Source organism: Melitaea cinxia, chromosome 9, assembly GCF_905220565.1.
Source record: "Melitaea cinxia chromosome 9, ilMelCinx1.1, whole genome shotgun sequence".
NCBI classification, from domain to species: domain Eukaryota; kingdom Metazoa; phylum Arthropoda; class Insecta; order Lepidoptera; family Nymphalidae; genus Melitaea; species Melitaea cinxia.
Window position 1 is genome coordinate 5591724 of NC_059402.1, and position 19857 is coordinate 5611580.

The following is a 19857-nucleotide window of genomic DNA, read 5'->3' on the forward strand; positions in this document are numbered from 1 at the left end:
AACATGAGTTAGCGTGTCGTTATATGTAAATTGTCATATCATACATGGAAACCAACAGGGTCTTGTATTCAAGCCCTTTAAAGCCGACACACCTAAACAAGCTCTTTAATTAAATTGGTAGGTATACCTATTATCATCGGGAACAACGTATAAAAGATTTCAAAGTGAAAATTTAGTTAATATCAATTAGTTAGAGAGAGGTTTGCACTCACCGATACCTTTCGACACTTTAACTAAAATAGAACCAACTTTATTATTAGTTTTTTATACAACTAGGTCGGCAACTAAGCGTACGGCTCACCTGATGGTAAGCGATTACCGTAGCCTATTAGAGCTTGCTACACCAGAAGCATTGCAAGCGCGTTTCTGACTCTACCCTCAATTCTCCCCAGGAGCTGGGTCACCTTACTCACCATAGGAACCCAACACTGCTTGAAAGCAATATTATTTATCTGTGTTCTTCTGTAAGGTCGAGTTACTAATCTAGTACTTCCCCAGTTAGGCAGCACCAAATATTTCGTGGTTCGTCACATTGAAAATTCCTAGAAAAAATAAATGTTAAGGAAGTAGATATCTATATATCAGGAAATAGGTATGTGATTTTTTTTTTGGTAAGTCATAGAAAACTAAAGGTTTTAGTGACTGACTGAAACTCATGCCAAGAGCTTTTTGTTGAGTTGAGTTTAGAAATACTCTTTTCTATTAATTTGTCAATTGATTTTTAGTTGGTAAATTATTGCAAGATAGTTGTTACTTTAAGCTGTGTCACTGATTGTATTTTGTGGACATTACTATTGGTATGGCGAAATTAAATGGCTGAACGAAAAAGGCATTTTGAATATGTATCTAGATTCATCTTGAAACGAAATATTAGTTGTAGGCACTGCTATCTTTTGTAAAGTTGAGGTACTTCCTCAGTCATGTTTTTCCAATTTTGAGCAAAACATCTCTCGCTGTCCCTTACCTTAGTTAAATACGAGCCTTTTACAGTTGTTTTAGAGATAAAATTTACTATATTTTTTTTCATATTTTCCATTATTCGATTCTTTTTTTGATAACATCTTAAAATAAAATTAACTCACCTAAAGTGTAACAGCCTGCCATCGCAACACCGACTTTACCGGTATGCAATTTCAGATATGCTAAAAATGGATATGCTACGATAAGACCGCCGCAATATGCCATTAGACACATGCCATGCAAGTTCCGAAGTTCTGGTATGAAGGCATACACCAGAAAAGTTGCTAACAAAAACGGCACCGAGAGGATTAAACCTGAAACAGAAGAGCACTAATATATATTAAACGTTATACTCACAGGTGACCTATGGTCAATAATTTAAGTGAATGATCTCATAAAGTAGTTTTTTCATTAGATTGATAGAGCTCATTGAATACTGTCTGACACACCTACGCAAACATAATATACTGCTACATGCAGTTTATAAATTGCAATAAAGAAGCATTTATATTACTAAATAGAAACAATATTTGGTTTAATATCCTTACGTCGTCATAAAACATTTCCCCTTAACCTCTTCAGATAAAAACTAAATAAAAAAAATATAGGTACATTCTTATTTTATTTCAAATACCTTTAGTCCACAAACAAACATTTCCTCACTAACACTAACAAAGCGGGATCGTATTCAGTTTCAAAACACATTTTCGTACCAATAGTAATTTGTCCTTGGGTCGTAATAGTCAACACAACAGTATTGGTGGTATTAATTGAAGAAGTGAGTAATAGCTTAGCATTAGTCGAGTTTGTAACGTGATGGTCACCGGAATAAATGACTTCAATTTGGAAATAAAGTCAATATTAAATCCATCAATGAATGTAATAATACTATTAAATACTCGTAATATAACTATAGGTACCGGACTAGCTTTATCTAATAACTAATAAGAAAAAGTCAAATAATCAAATGTCATCAAAAAAATCTTGAAGAAATTTTAGGTAAGAAATTTTTTCAATTACTCTTGTAAGCTGCCATACTTATATATTCTTTTAATTAAACGTATCTAAATTTGACCAGAGTTCTTTGAAATCAATTAACAGCAAGTGACAACACTAACGCTTATCTTAATTAAATCTTATTCCAAAATCACTGCGAAAGTCTAAGCAATGAAATAAAAATATCCTCACGGAAAAAAGATTAATTATAATACATACTATTATTTTTGGGTTTTAAGTAAGAATTACGTGTCATTATAATAAATGTTTAAGGTTGGCATTATACACTTGCGATACAACTGATAGTATTAATACCTTATTTTTTAAATTTAACTTATAGTTTATTTTGTCAAGTTATAAGGTTAATTATTCAGTATTGGTTTTTAGGGTTCCGTACCTCGTGCTCTCGACACCTGGAGTAACGGTGGCACGGTGGGAAGACCCACAAGGACAGACAACCAGACCAACCAGAAATCTTTGTACAAATACAAATGTCTATCTCGCACCATTACATTAGAATGGTTACGCTCTTTATCTACTTTTTCGTATAATAAAGCCTTTTTGAAAGTGCGGGACGAAGCAGGATAAGAGAGACTGCATTTGTAATATAATGTTGAATATAGGTTTTTCATATTTGTTAGATGTAGGTATGTATGTATAATTAGTTTTATACAATTTTTTAAGTTATGACGGTCTCTATCAACACATATTCTTATACGTGACCTACCACAACTGTCACTCTGAAACCTCCTGATATTTTGGCGATGTTGCAGACACCTAGACCGTACAAGAAAAAGTGTTGATAATTATTGAAGTGAAACTTCTTTAGGCGTATGAGGGTAAAATTGTTACGGATGAAACGAAATCATAATAATATTATCGTGACGAAGATTTGCAACGTTTTTGTCGAACAAAAGAGCCACCGAGCACATACATCATAGAAACTACAAAGGTTGTTACATTAATATCGATAATATTACATTGCAAACTAGATGGCGCTGGAACGAAAACCTAAACGACAGCGCAAGTGCCTACATGGCCATCCTGCTAGCATACGCCATTGTGTGATGGTCAGCCTGGAGTAGAAGGAAAAGCCACAACTGTATCTTGTACTACTCAGTCAAACTCTACGTAACAGGGAAAGTAGACAAACTCTACGCTGTAAACTTAATTTATATCAAGAACTTTACAATAAACCTGAATCATAATTGTCATTAACTTAATTATAACTAATAACTACACACAAATACCATCGATGTCATCACAGCCCAAACTATAGACGTACTCTACTTTGACAACAAGTTAAATCAAGCTTGCAGAAATCCCCGAGCAAAGACCTCTAACGCCACGGCTCTCTAGCCGAAGAGCAATCACATTGCTTTCTCGAGTGGATCGCCCGTGTATATCACCCTTGTAACTACACGCTACGGTCACCATAGACCACGATCTCCGCCAGAGTTAAACGCACACCCCACACCCACGGACTACTTGAGTTGCCCCAAGAGACACCAATTTCTACCAGGCTACGACTACGCAATAACTACTGGTACAGTCGAACACATTACGGTCGATAAAGTCATTTACTCAAGTCTCTTAAGCTTGAACATATTATCAACAAGATCATTAATTACATCAATTTCGTCTGGTACATGACCTGCTGGCATTTTCCTTAACCTATCGTGAGCAAATTTGTAGGTGCGTTTACAATTTAAAACTTCAGTGTGTAGCGGTCAGGGACGGTGTTATTGTTAAGCTGTCGATACGAAGGAAGAAGTTCAGATGCTCTCTGTCGATTTATTTCACGGACCCTCAACAGCGACGTCACGAACCGGACTTCGGATGATTGGTGTCCTAGTATTCTCGTCAGGAGATCGTTCACAACGCCTAATATCACTCCAATTACGGTCACTGTGATGCTAACGACTGTTGTGATGCTGAAAGTTATCACGACGCTCATGACCGTCATAACAACCACGGCTATTGCGACGACGCTTCGGACTGGGGCTGCGACTACCGCGACGGCTCGCACTACGATCACGCTCACAATCTGCTATTTTAACTGAATCGAAACAAAAATAGAATCGCAAAATCAATCATTACACAGTTACCTACGTATCACGTATCAAAACAAAATTAAATTCAACAAATAACCGATAAATCGAACACTGGGCAAAAACCACATATACACCGATAAGAATACAACAATACGACTGAAAAGAACTAAAATACCGATGTACCCACTAATCACCACCAAATATTGCAACTTACACACTCGCTAAAAACAGAACTTAAACAAAGAAACCAAAACTCCGAACTGAGAAAAAAACAACCAACAATAGCAAAACAACAAATGAAGTGGGCTAAATGAGACTTATCCCACTTCTAATGTCGGAAAGAGGTAGATCTCTCTCGCTCATCGTCTCTAAATTCTCGGTCTACTGTGGGCTTAAGTTGTCAATATTGGCACAAGTAAAGACAATAAATAAATTAATTAATTATTGAAAGGGTCTAGGTTAAGCTACTAGCAGGATACAACAAGTGCACCGTGCCAAGCCAGAGCCAAGACAGTATATAATGCTTCAGCCTGTAATATCCCACTACTGGGCATAGGCCTCTTTCCCCATGTAGGCGAAGGATCAGAGCTTAATCCACCACGCTGCTCCAATGCGGGTTGGCGGATATATTTTCTACTATGAGTAACGATCGCTATCAGGTGTACATGATAACAACCGGGACCGACGGCTTAACGTGCTCTCCGAGGCACGGTGAGGAGACCCACAAGGACAGCACAAACACCCAGACCACGGCAAACACCTGTATGGCCAATACAAATGTTTGCCATGTGCGGGGATCAAACCCGCAACCGCCAGCGCAACAGGTACAATCCATGGCTGTGACCGTTGCGCCAACGCGGCATCTACAGTATATAAGTGTATAATCTATGGCCAAGACTGACTTATCCGCGGTTGCACCGTTCGTTTTATACACATCAGAATAATATAATTAGTAGAAGAATAAAATAATTATCGAGTAATATAATTAGTGAGGGTAGGTGACTATCGAACGATGTGCTAGGTGGCGTGATCGGTGCATCTGTTGTTTATAAATTCCCTGTTAACTGCGTACGACAGCGCAAGTGCTGACATATAAATATAAACGAGACTTAAAAATTAGTTTGCCAAAAAAGTTTCACTTCTGACAAACGATTAGTACTTTGTACGCAGGCACTTTTTTTTAACATGGATGACAAATATTTACGATATTATTCTGAAATCAATTAATCAATCAATCAAAAATTCTGAAATCACTAAGTATTAGTGCAATTGCAATACTTTTCTAATTTAATAGTAGAAAATACAAATGTCAAATATAAACATAAAACATAAACGGTCGCAATCGATTGTATTTATCGAAATAATACACGCTAAAATTATTAGACAATGAATTTTAACACTCGCTTTGTTTTATTACTAAAGCGCGATATTAATTTAAGTGCTATGTGGTAATAAAGCTCGACGGGGTAAACACATTTAGAATTTTCCTATAGTTTTATAGAATTGTTAAATAATTGTTAACTTCTATTTTTTTTTTGACAGTTATTGTAAAAAAAATTAATGTATTTTTTATTTGTCTACTTAAAACCTGACGCTGTCCTAAGCAGCTTCTACTAACAACCTTGGTGAGACGCAGGTGTAGTCCAGGAGTGTGGCGGTGCTCTTTACTGATTTATTTATTTATTCTTATAAAGGTACTTCAACGACTTATTCACTATAAACAATACAGGGTTCAAATATTCGTAAAATAAGTTTATGGTGAGCTAGTCACCTACAGAAGTACACAACACTTATATAAAAGAACTTTGTTCTTACGTTACATGAATAAAATATTAACAAACAAAATCCAAAGCCAAAGAAATAGTAAAAGCACTTAATTAAAATTAAAATAACTTAAAACTGTAGTCAACGAGTGCATTACAAAAGTTCGAATAAAAATAAAATACCAAAAATTAAAAAGAATTAAAATTAAAAACAATAAAATGAGACATACGTAGAATTAATAATTACAATTGCTTTCCAAAGCCAGTCAACGACTTTTTGGCAAATTGGAGAAATGTGTCTGTAAAAATGTCAATGCCACAGCAACTGTCTAGTTTATTGTAATGGGTAATTAATTGATTCATGGGTGCATTTTGACCAAGTTTGGTCTTAGATCAGCATGTTGTGGAGGTGTTTATTTTGCGTTTCGGTCTCACCAAGCTTTGTACACATATATTAATTTCGGAGAGCACGTCGGGTACATTTACTAAATTCTTTATGATTTTATAAAAAACAATCCGTTGAGATGAGTTTCTACATTGTTCTAATGATGTCATGTTGAAATAGCTTAATCTAACCGCATTATCAGCACCATAAGGACATCCAGGACACATAAAATGTAGAAACCTGGTGAAGCTTTTCGTACGCATTCTATCCTACTAAAGTGAACACAATACGTGGGATTCCAGATAGTATAGTACCTTAAGGGTTAATACTGATCGAAACTCAGAACAAACTCTCTTTACAAAACCAACCATTTTTGAAGCTTTGGCTACTATCGAATCGAAATTCTTCACGAAACTAAGTTTCCTATCAAGCTGTAAATCTAAGTTACGGATAGTATCAACTTTCTGCAGAGAAACATCATTTAGATAATACGTTGATGCTCGTACGTTCCTGTTACGAGTGAAAGTCATATGATAGCATTTACATGCATTGAGAATCATCAAGTTGTCCCGACACGAATTCTGAATTGTATTCAAATCTTGTTGTAGAAGAAAGACATCCAAATCCGATTTAATCTCCCTATGTGCCTTTAAATCATCTGAATATAAGGAATATTTGCAGTGCTTTATGGAGTATACAATGTCATTTACGAAAATCACGAATAAAATCGGCCCCAGGTGAAATCCCTGTAGTATCCCAGAGGTAGACAAATACGGTGGCGTCTCATAACCTCTTAACACCACTCTTTGTTTCCTCTCTGATAGGTAAGATGCAAACCGTTTAAGCAAGGGACCAAATATGCACAACTGCTCCAGTTTTATAATTAGTAGTCTGTGATTAACCTTGTGTGCTGTGTGGCTACGGCACTAAAGAATTTAGCCACCCCCTCTCTTCCCGTGGGTGTCGTAAGAGGCGACTAAGGGATAACAAGGTTCCACAACCATCTTGGAACTTAAGAAGCCGACCGATAGCGGGATAACCATCCAACTGCTGGCTTTGAAATATACAGGCCGAAGACGGGCAGCAGCGTCTTTGGTGCGACAAAGCCAGTACTGCGGTCACCAACCCGCCTGCCCAGCGTGGTGACTATGGGCAAAACACGTGAGTTCACGTTATTTTTGACGTAAACTTGTGGAGGCCTATGTCCAGCAGTGGACTGTATAGGCTGTAATGATGATGATGATGATGATTAACCTTGTTGAAGGCACTACTGAAGCCTGTATAGATAAAGTTGACCTGTACATGAGAATCTAAAGATTTGCTAATGTCATTAACATACTGCAATAAATTAGTAGTAGGAGAGCTGCTGGCACAGAATCCGTGCTGTTGAGGAGCCAACTGTGGTTTTATGTGAGATGTAATTATAGGACACACATCAGCCGCACAAAACAGTTTTGCAAAGATGGAAAGAAGAGGTATAGGACGATAATTAGAACTAATATTGGCTTCTCCTTTTTCAAAAATCAGGACAACGTTAGCAACTTTCCATTCCGATGGGAATTTAGAAGATGCGATTGAGTGGTTGAAAATAATTTAACTCTTCTTCAAAAGAAGTGCCAAGTGACTCTTAAATGTTTACAGACCGATCTTACTTCTGGGCCACGTCTATAAGCTATTTTCCGTTACGAATCATCTTGCTACATGACTCGACGAATTCCAAGCACCGGAGCAGTCTTGTTCCCTACTATGAGTAACGATCGATATCAGGTATACATGATAACAACCGGGACCGACAACTTAACGTGCTCACCGAGGGACAGTGGGAAGACCCACAAGGACTAACAACCAGACCAAAAATAAATCTAATATATAAAATTCTCGTGTCGCGGTGTTTGTAGTTAAACTCCTCCGAAACGGCTTTTGTTTGCATATTGGGTAGGTCTTAGAATCGAACAACATCTATTTTTCATACCCCTAAGTTATGGGGGGGGGGATTATTAAGGGGCATTATAACATATATGGCAAAACAAAGTTTGTGGGGTCAACTAGTATTTGTTTAATCACAAATATCCACCCCGAGCGGGAATCGAACCCGCGACCAACAGTATTTTGGGCGCTGCTGCCACGGTACACGCACCATTATACTAGAGCGGTCTATTTTATAATTAATTCTATTACACAAATGAAATTAAAACCTATCATTTAATTCATACAAAATTACATAAAAGAAATAACATTTAGACACAGTCTTACAAACACGAACTTACGGATGAATGGGTAGATGGACCAATAAAGGCTTTTGAATACACAGATTAACACATAAACTTTTTGTCCCGATATTCTCACGGGACTTAAGTAGAAAAAGACACGGGGTACAGTTATCAAAATCAAGTTAAACATACCTATTCCGTAGGCGATGAATAGAATGGGACTGTCACCAGGTGGTCCATCTTCAGGGTAACAGACTCCAGCTACCAATCTCGAGACAGGTGCGTTATCATCCAGCATCATGTCTACGCAGAACCTCGCTGATGGATGCAATTGTGGGCGATTCATAGCTATCTCATACAAGGACCCGTTCTGTTAATAAGAAAAGGCAAGAATGAATAAACCAATAATACATTTTAAGGAGATTGGAAAACTAAGAAAAGTGCATATGCGTTTCGAAAATAAGTACATATTTGTTTTGAGTTTGAATGCTATTGCAATTATAGTGATTTTGGTAACGTTGTTTGCTATTATTATTTATATCATTCGATAATTATTATATACTAGCTGCCCGGACAGACTAAAAAAATATTGTTTTTTTTTAATTTATTTTACATACAAGAAAATAAATTAGCCGAACTGGTCGAGCCATTCTCGAGTAATGCGCAACATTCATTTTTATTTATATCGATTTTTATAAATCATTGTGAGTAAAATCAAAGTGTTATGATAATTTTGTAAAGTAGTTTTTTTATTTATATCGACAAAAAATCACAATAACAAGTATACCCGAACAATTTTTTTCTTTATACCTCGAATAGAACTTGATATTCATATTTTATAATAAGGGACTTCGTCCCTATCTGGTGTTTCACACCACTACACATTTTTTTGCAATAAAAAAAGGCCGTATTTATTGCAAAGAAAAAAAAATGTCATGTAGATTACAAACGACTTATAAACAACGAGTAAATAGGCCAAGAGAATAATTTAACTCTCGAAAGTGAAAAAAAAAAAAAAATTAAAAAAGATAAAAAGAAGTAACTAAGTACTATGCCATCGTTTTGTGTAACATTTAGGTATAGTTCCGAAAAAATCGCTTATCAATATCCTAAATAAATTTCCATAAGTTATCTTTAAATGAAAACGCCTCTTTCTATCTGAATGTAAAAAAAAATTGTAAAATTGTATAACTATTTTTGTTATTAATCTATACCTACTAATAATTAATAAAGAGGTAAAGTTTTGTAGCTTTTGTTTGTTTGTAGGGAGTAATCATCGCAAATACTGATCCGATCACGAAATTTCTTTCACAAACAGAAAGCTACACTATTTAGAAGTGACATAGGCTGTATTTTATTGTGATTGAACAATAAATTCACTAATGTCAGTTACAATACTCCTCCATAACGGCTGGACTGATGTGGGCAAGTGAAAAATAAAAACAAACCAAACAATATGCTACAGAAAGGCTAATTTTAATCGAAGATTTTAGAAGTATAACTAGCAGTGGGAAGATGTTAGAAAAAAAATTAAAACGCTATTTGTATAACTTTTATTTTACTGTTTCGATTAGATATATATTATCGTTATCTCTGAAACGCCTGGACCGATTTTCAAGGTACTTTCGCTGGCAGACAGGCTGATGTAATAAGGAGTAACTTAGGCTACTTTAATTTAAGACATTTATTTATTTTATAACTCTGCGAACTGAACAATAACTTTTTTGTTAAATTCTAGGCGGACGAAGTCGCTGGCACAGCTAGTTACCTAATAAAAATTACATCTCTATCAGAAATTATGACAATTAAAAAATTTAAACATTATCAGGTTCTGAGTGTAATAAGAGTGTACAATATTTTTAGTTAGTCCATATTTAGCTAACACAAATAAACTGGATGGTTTACCTACGCGAGAACATGCCACCTATCAATAATAATGGCCTAAACGGCTTAGGTTCTAAACCTTAGTGAGTGAGAGAAAGCTGATTACGTGAGAAAGACAGGATACCGTCTTCGTTCTCAGCCCTACTCTGTGCTGTTTATGGGATGAGATGTGACACCGGTAGACGCCTAGGAGAATAATTTATCGAGTAGTAACTGATCAATTATCGACCGCCGAGAATAGAAAATTATTAAAGTACTAATATAGCTATTAAAAATAGGCGTTGGTGGTAGAAGGGTGAAAATTGAGGGTTGTATGTATTTTCAGTGCCAAGTTATAAAAAAAAAAATGAAAGATAAAAAGGATCGTATCCTCGTAATAAACCATGAATTTATGAGGAAGAGTTGAGGAAGAGAGAGGAAGGTTGATATAAGTATATTTTAGAAAAAAAAACGGTAAGTGTAGGTATTATAACATTATTAAATTAATATATAACCAGAAAGAAGTGACAGCAACTTAAAATGTGTTAAGCAGATGTGATAACGTGTAGTGATCAAAATTTTTCTGACGCAAATTGAGATTCGTATAAAAAATGCTTAACATTGCGTGACACATTATAATCAGCGCCATCGTGTAACGTCAAAGGCAACGTCAAAGGCATAGAAAAACAATTATCTTGTTTGAAAATAATAAATATTTTCAAATCTCTATTAATTTAAGATGTAGGTAGCAGACGATGCGCACTGTTTCATTTTATTTTTTATTTTATTTAATAGGTTTACTACCGCTATTTTCGTCAATGCAAGTCAAAAATAATAATAAATATTACGAAATTAAATGTAATAACTACGTTTAGTTAATACACGCTAACGCAATTCAAATTAGATGAATTGAATGTTTTCAAACGGTTCCGAGATTTGAAGATAATTATACGCGTTCAAATATAAATACATATTAAAAAGATATACGATTCATTCGCATCCAGACTAAAAATGTCACGTTAAATTCACGCTAACCACACTACACGGTACACGGTAGTAAAGAATATAGCCAACCCCTCTCTTCCCGTGGGTGTCGTAAAAGGCGACTAAAGGATAACACAGTTCTACTACCACCTTGGAACTTGAAAAGCCGACCGATGGCGGGATAACCATCCAACTGCTGGCATTGAAATACACAGGCCGAAGACAGCATGGGCAGCAGCGTCTTCGGTGCGACAAAGCCAGGTCACCAACCCGCCTGCCCAGCGTGGTGGCTATGGGCAAAACACATGAGTTTACGCCATTTTTGGCACGAACTTTGTGGAGGCCTGTGTCTAGCAGTGGACTGTGATAGGCTGAAATGATGATGATGATAATGAATGATAACCACACTATCACTATAATACATAGATATTGATCGAATTGTATCGTTTTTATTCAATTCAAAAAGACAAATAGACATTAATAACTGTTATATGATGTTTACAACTGTTTGCTTAATCTATAATATATATAAAAGCGAAAGGTCACTCATTCATCACGAAATCTCCGAAACTATAACACCTACAAACTTGAAATTTGGCAGGTAGACTCCTCATAGGACGTAGACATCCGCTAAGAACGGATTTTACGAAACTCGACCCCTAAAGGGGTAAAACGGGGGTTGCAAGTTTGTATGAAAGTCCTATGTTTTTGAAGTAAGAGACTTAAAATTTAAAATTTATGCTCTATAGATGATGAAAAGGTGTCCCAATAATGTATCTTTCGAAATAAAGTCCCTTTTGGGGTTAAAACGGGGGATGGTAGGTTGACTCACTCATCACGAAATCTCCAAAACTATAACACCTAAAAACTTAAAATTTGGCAGGAAGGCTCCTTATAAGGCGTAAACGTCCGCTAAGAACGGATTTTACGAAATTCAACCCCTAAGGGGGTAAAACGGGGGTTGGAAGATTGTGTGAAAGTCCCATGTTCTTGAAGTAACAGACTTGAAATTTAAAATGTATGCCTTATAGATGATGAGAAGGTGTCCAAATAATGTATCTTTAGAAATCAACTCCCTTTTGGGGTTAAAACGGGGGATGGAGGGTTTACTCACTCATCGCGAAATCACCGAAATTATAACACCTACAAACTTGAAATTTGGCAGATAGACTTCCTATAAGGCGTAGACATTCGCTAAGAACGGGTTTTACGAAATTCGACCCCTGAGGGGGTAAAACGGGGGTTGGAAGTTTGTATGAAAGTCCTATGTTTTTGAAGTAAGAGACTTGAAATTTAAAATGTATGCTCTATAGATGGTGAGAAGGTGTCTTAATAATGTGTCTTTAGAAAACAACCCTTTTTTGGGGTTAAAACGGGGGATGGTAGATTGACTCACTCACCACGAAATCTCCAGAACTATAACAGCTACAAACTTGAAATTTGGCAGGAAGGCTCTTTATAGAGCGTAGACATCCGTTAAGAACGAATTTTACGAAATTCGATCCCTAAGGGGGAAAAACGGGGGTTGGAAGTTTGTATGAAAGTCCTATATTTTTGAAGTAAGAGACTTGAAATTTAAAATGTATGCTCTATAGATGATGAGAAAATGTCCAAATAATGTATCTTTAGAAATCAACTCTCTTTTGGAGTTAAAACGGGGGATGGTAGGTTGACTTACTCATTACGAAACCTCCAAAACTATAACAGCTAAAAACTTGAAATTTGGCAGGTAGGTTCCTTATAGGGCGTAGACATTCGCTAAGAACTGATTTTACGTAAATCGATGATAGATGGTGAGGAGGTGTCCAAATAATGCATCGTAATCTATATATAATTATAAAAGAGAAAGGTCACTAACTCACTCATCACGAGAACTCAAAAACCGCTGGATGGTTTATCCATCCAGGTTGGACAAAGACTAAATTTGGCAGGGAGGTAGATTATAGTTAGCAGACGTCCGCTAAGAACTGATTTTACGATATAACACTGTTAAGGGGGTTTATTGGGGTTGATAGTTTGTATGAAACATATACAGCCTGAAAATAAAACTAAAAATGTGGTATATATAAGAGGTTTTATAAAAATAACTATTAAATTATACTAAATTGCGCCTTTTACAAAGTTACTCAGTTTTATAAGCATTTTAAGTGACTGAAATAAAAAAAAATAATTTGCGTTAAACATCTTAATAGTAATGCAAAGCTTCATAACTACGCGGACGTAGTCGCGGGCAACAGTTACTGTATTATAAAACAAAGTCCCCAAAGGTGTATGTGATCGATTCGCTCAAAATATACTGAACAGATTTTCATGCGGTTTCACCATTGGAGAGAGGGTTCCAACATTGGCAAGAGGAAGGTTTACAGAACGGCTAAGCCGATTTTGATAAGAGTTTCACTGGAAGTTTGCCGGGAAAACGTTGTGACACTAATTTCAACGCGGGCGAAGCCGCGGGCACAGCTAGTAAAACATAAAGAGGTCCCGCTAGGCCGCTAAACAATTTATTACTTGTTTATATTGCAGTGGGACGTACACAAGTGTTTTTAAAAAGCAAGCGTAACATTAATTACCTTTAACCTTCGCATGACATGGAAAAATTCTCTAAACAATTATTAAATATGCTATCAAGCGACATTGGATTTAATTAATCCACTTATTATAATAATGAGAAAAAGTAAGTGTGTATAAACTATAAACTAGCGTTTCGCCCGCGTGGATACACGATTTCAGTTTTTTGTGTTTCCTCTATAAAATAAAGCCTTTAGTGTTTACGTGGTATTCAAATGATGTTAGTTTTATTTTAATCGGTTAATTTGTTGTCAATAAGCTTATTCTTTATAAAAAAATCAAAAAAAAATTTTTTTGGAGCATTAGTGCTTAGTAATATTATCTATATAACATAACTAGCGGACCCGGCAGCCATTGTCCTGCCCGGAAAACAGCTACCAAATTTGATAGCTTACGTACCGATAGCAGCGCCACCTACCGGGTCCAATTGAGATAAAAACTACCCTATCTCCCAAGTTAGACTCAATTACAGATGCTTACAAAATTTGATAAAAATTGGTTCAGTACTTTCGGAGTTTATCTAAAACATACATCGTGACACGAAATTTATATATTTATAAATGGTCCTGAGCAAACTCAAATATGTGAGGCTAGTCTGAAAACTACAGATCAATAATTATTCTTTGTCTGATCGTGAGTTGAAAATATTTTAAACAACCAAAATAACGTTTGGTGTTTCGCGAGCATAGTTACTGATGCAAAACTAATTTGTTTTAAATAGAAATGATTTGCGACTTGCACGTTTTAGTGGGTACTGCAATAGCTTAAATTTTAATTGCGTGGTGACGCGTGCGATGATGTTTATTACTACTACTTCTACATAAGTCGTAGCGTTAAAAATATTTGACATACCTGCATATGCCTATTGTTTAATTATTCTTTACAATTTTTACTCTTTGAATGTAAATATATGATATAATGAAAGATTGTTGTTAGGCGTTGGGCCCTAAATCACGGCATTTCATACTTTAAGTAGGGGCAAAGTTTTGCAAATAGTTTTAATAAAATAAAATAGATATATTTTGTATGGGTGATTTTATTATATAGGTATACTGTACAGGCCTTTATTAAACTTTTCTTAATTCTGTATGGTAAAAAATATAGTACAGTTTATTTCGTAATCAATGTCCTAAGGAGTTAAGACATACAATTTAATTTAATACTTTTCTTAAAAGACGGAAGCTTCTCACTGTAATCACAATATGTCATAATTATCTCTTATATTATATAAAATTCTCGTGTCACAATATTAGTTAAAATACTCCTCCGAAACGGTTGGACAGATTTTTATGAAATTTTGTGTGCATATCGGGTACGTCTGAGAATCAGCCAACATCTATTTTTCATACCCCTAAGTTATAAGGAAGGGGGGGTATTAAGCGGGTTAATAACATATATGGCAAAACAACATTTGAGGGGGCAGCTAGTACGTATAATAAATACGTATAAAATGAAAATCGACCGTCCCGAACTGCTATGTAGATTATGGTTTTTTTATTCCAAATCGATTACTACGGCAATATTCGTGATCTAAGACCTTTTTTAATAAAAACTCTAATTATAATAGGAGTTTCAATATTGTTTCGTACAAAGATAATTATATTAAAGATGTACTTTTAACTTTGAAATTTGACAAATGAAGTCACGCGGAACCACTAATGAAGAATATATTTACCTAATAAATTATCATATGATGTAAATTATAATATAGGTTTGACGTTAGTCAATCAAATGTCAAAATTTAAAAAAAAAAAAGAATAAATTGATTTTATTTGGTTGTTGGTATAAATATCTATAAAATACGAAGGTTTAAGGCCTTAGTTCATTAATCAATGATTAGAGTTTTCTAAATTTTTCTGATAATAGTTACATACAGATAAATTATTCATATTTCAGATAAATTTTACTAGCTTTGCTTTTCGTTACATGTAAATTTGGGTTACACGTCTTTGTTTCGAACGCTAAGAACTTATTTTCCGTGAATGTTTTATGACGAAAAATTAACGATCATAATGGCGCTTATGAATGCTTCTATAAACCTCAATAATTCTTAATATATTGCTACGTTTTATGGACAAACCAAAGATAATGTGCGTGAGAAGCAATAAATATTTCCAGATGTTAATCTATTTTACGTTAATCATTTGGCTTTGGTTTTATCTGCTACGAACGAGCTGTAACCGTGACATAAGCACCTTACTTATCACATTAACAATATGATCAAATAAGATAACGTAATATAGGTAATAATATTTATTTTATTTTTCTTTATGTGTCTGTATTTCGGTGTACATTAAGAATAAATAAATAAATATTCATAATCGAAGACGAATACATTTTTCTATTAATCGCCACGAGTATGCTATTCACCGATCGATTGAATATTCGTGCGAAATTACTATCTATAGATGACCATCAGATCATTAAAATAACAAATCTTATTTTTGTGCAATCAAATTAGGATAAGTGTACCTAACATATTTTTAAAATTAAATATCAACATGCAACGTGATCAAGTTTTGTTTCAGTTGAAATTATAAAACGTATCGCTAAGCGTATTTATTTATTTATTTCTCCATACATACAAATTTACAGATCTATGCTCCAAGTAAATCAATCAGAAAAAAATAAAAACACAAGTATGTCAAATAAAGAAAATAACGATAAATGTAGAAATAAAAATATACAATCATATCAAAATACAATAATTAATATTTACAATGTTAATAAAAATATATTGCTCTCAGTGAATTAATATAAAATAATTAAATATGAAAAATAAGTCCGTCCTCACAATGATTGAGCAAATCGCTGATCAGCAGGGCTATTCTGTAAATAACAATTTCGATATCGAGCTTCACCTGAGTGACAGCGCTCACTTCGAAAGCGAACCCACTTCACCTTGGTTTGGAATTCTGTAAACATTCCGTACGCACAAGCGATGTGAAGTGAGTGTCGAATCGAAGAGCGGCAATTTAGAGCTGTGTTTATTTTATCGATATTCTTTTCTTATGACTTTATTTTAGAATATGTGCGTGAAGTCAAGTGTCGAATCAAGTCTCGAATTGTGATGTGTGAAGCGGTAAATCCCCTTACAGAATACCGAATTCATACTATTAAATGTCAACGTTCTCACGCAACAGGGTTCGACTCGTCGCCGCACTCACAAGTGTGGCGCTACGGGACTGTCGAGTTTTAATGAATACGAATTTGATATCTCACCGCGGATTCCGCTGTCGAGACACGAAAATGTTCTTACAGAATAGCACTACAGATGTAGAGCGCGTATTGTAAGGCATGTGCCGCGTGCGGGTAGCTAGTTTGTGCAGTAAGTGCGGACGACCCCGGGAGGAAACAATTCCAAATTTCCGAGGTTATTTTGGGGAATACGAGAAGGAACTAGAATGTCTAAGCTTATTGCTAAGGGTTAAAATTGAGAACAGCTGGATTTTTTAAAAGTTATATAATACTTTGAAGATGGCTCTAATGGTATCAAATATTAAAAAATCGGGCAGAAAAGTAAAAAGTTTTACGAAAATAGTAACGAATATTTCAACAAAACTTTCAAAAGCACGAAAAAACGTCGGTCGATTTGTCATCATCGGTAGCACATAATAAAGTAAGAAGAGTTGCTATATAGGTGGTAAATTTAGTTAATATGCCGAATGCAAAAATAAAAATTGTATTAAAAATGACTTATACAGTCAGAACATTGCGGAGTACAACAAATGAAAGTAAATAAAAATATTTATTGTGGCGCATGTAACGAAATGTATTTTTTATTACTTTTTTACTTCGGCGTAAACCAAAAGAAAACTCACGTTTTTAAAAACGTCCCGGCCTAAGACGAAACGACTAGAATTTTATATATCTGTCATATATAAAATAGAACGTAATAAGAATATTGTTCGCTTTATATTTCCAACATATGGTAATACTCAGGCGGCGTAACAGGCGCGTATCACAATAACAGACCAGTTGTAACAATAAACAAAAAATAATATCGAACGATTATTTAGATTTTAGACCTCGATAGTTAGCATTCCGACACCGTTTCAACAACAAAATTTTGACCTAAACTTGCAAATGCCAAAACAAAACTTGCTTTTTAAAACAAATATGTAAGTGCATTCGAGGAAATACATAAATAAGGAATGTATTGTAAATAATGTCAAACAACATACATTTACGAAAGCAAAACAAGGAGAACAAATAAGGAGGATATAGAAAATAAGCACTCTGAGAGAATTTTCTGTTTTATTAAAATTTTAAGTACGATGGTAGTAATCTGACAAAGAACGTTTTAGATCGTCTCTTTTGCCAAAGCCATACAAATAAATAAAATTGGAGTGTCTGTTTGTAATATTATAATAACCGCTTTTTACTAAATGCATATAGATGTATACACGGTACATATACCAAAATAACATTTTTAAAATTTTTTTTGTCTGTCTGTCTGTCTATCTGTCTGTTTGTCTGTTTGTTCCGGCTAATCTCTGCTCAAGCTCAATCAGTCTTTAGCTTCAAAAAGTATCTTAAGGCTCACTATCTGTAACTAAATTCGCCATGATTGTCTTTTCACCTTTGGATGACATAAATATGTATAAATTGTTTATATTTATATATGTGTATATGTGAATGTATGTGTGTAAGCATATGTATGCATATATGTATGTATAATTCTATAATCTATTGTGATGTTTTCTAATTTCTATAACAATTATTTGTACACTTCCTAACCGCTTTTCTATGCGCTGTCCTATACCCAAAGGTTGTCTGGAAGAAATCGCTCTTTTAGCGATAAGACCGCCTTTGTACATCTTCCTCTAATTGTACTACTTTTTTTGTATCTTTTAATGGTGTGCAATAAAGAATATTATTATTATTATTATCTCTGCAATGGTTAGACCATTTTGACGGGACTTTTACTGGCAGATAGCTGATGTTATAAGGAGTAGCTTAGGCTACTTTTATATTCGATTTTTTTATTATTTTATAACTGTGCGAACTAAACTAATCATTATTTTGTTAAATTCCACGCGGATGAAGTCGCGGGCACAGCTAGTTTAATATAAATTTTCTGACGCAGAAATGTTATTTTTAGAAACTTAAAAAACTCAAGATAAGACTCATGTGGCTTCGCATGTTTATGCCGCTTAATGTATTTCGACTTGTTGACACGCGATGCAACAATCGCGAAATAATTCTTTCTAGCGCTGTTGCCTTTTGACTATTTGTACGCCGATTTAATATTATAAGCACAACAATTGTTGCGCTGCTTTACTGCTGCATCAAGGGAGATGCCGTAAAATAGACATTCATGAAAAGCTTCAGCTTCCAAAATGAAAACAACACCACATTCAAAACTTTCAAAAGATTATAAGTTGTATAATTTATATTTGTATATTTATCATAGAGTTAAAGCAGAGCTTACTAATTATAAGTTGATACATATTAATGAATTTTGGCTCCAAGGTACTTACTAACAGGCGTTTACATATGAATAGATGACACCTAAGTTACATATTTTAACACTTTTAGTATTATTCTAATTTGATCGTTTACTAATGACAATTGTTTCATATTCTGTCGAAACATCAGGTCAGTTGCTTTTGGTTTTTTGATTCAGCTTGTGACATCCTGCATAGTGATAGCAATCCGGTGTCATTTTCAATCCGGCTAGATCCGGTCAGATTTTTGTCGATCTGGCCGGATCCGAATCAGGTTGATCAAACCATAATAAAAGAACTTTTCCTTCTCTTTTTTACAGGACATGTTATATGAAATTTTTTTTTATATCAATTGAATACAAATTAAAAAAAAAAGAGCAATGAGAATATCAGTTTCAAAACAAATTATTTTTTAAATTAAACGCTAAAAATATAATCAACTTCTCTAAGAGCTACAAATGTAGCTGTGAGAAGGATTTCTCAACTTCTACATTTTGTCGATTCAAACCGATTTCCTTTATTCAATTAACGATTAATTTTACTCACGAACAGTTTAATTTCGAACACGACGGATCAAAGAGCATGGTATGTAATTTTAATTGTTCCACTAAAGTTTAATTTTTT

General features: G+C 34.7%; 1 protein-coding gene across 1 annotated transcript in view; it reads right to left on the minus strand.

Moving 5' to 3' along the window:
- Positions 1-19857, minus strand: part of LOC123656584 (G-protein coupled receptor Mth2-like) — a 45850-nt gene that overhangs the window by 7641 nt on the left and 18352 nt on the right. The window contains exons 2-3 of the mRNA XM_045592254.1: positions 8561-8738; positions 1083-1274 (exon numbers count right to left, since the gene is read on the minus strand). Coding sequence (XP_045448210.1) covers positions 1083-1274; positions 8561-8738 — 370 coding nt within the window. The remainder of the gene's footprint in view (positions 1-1082; positions 1275-8560; positions 8739-19857) is intronic.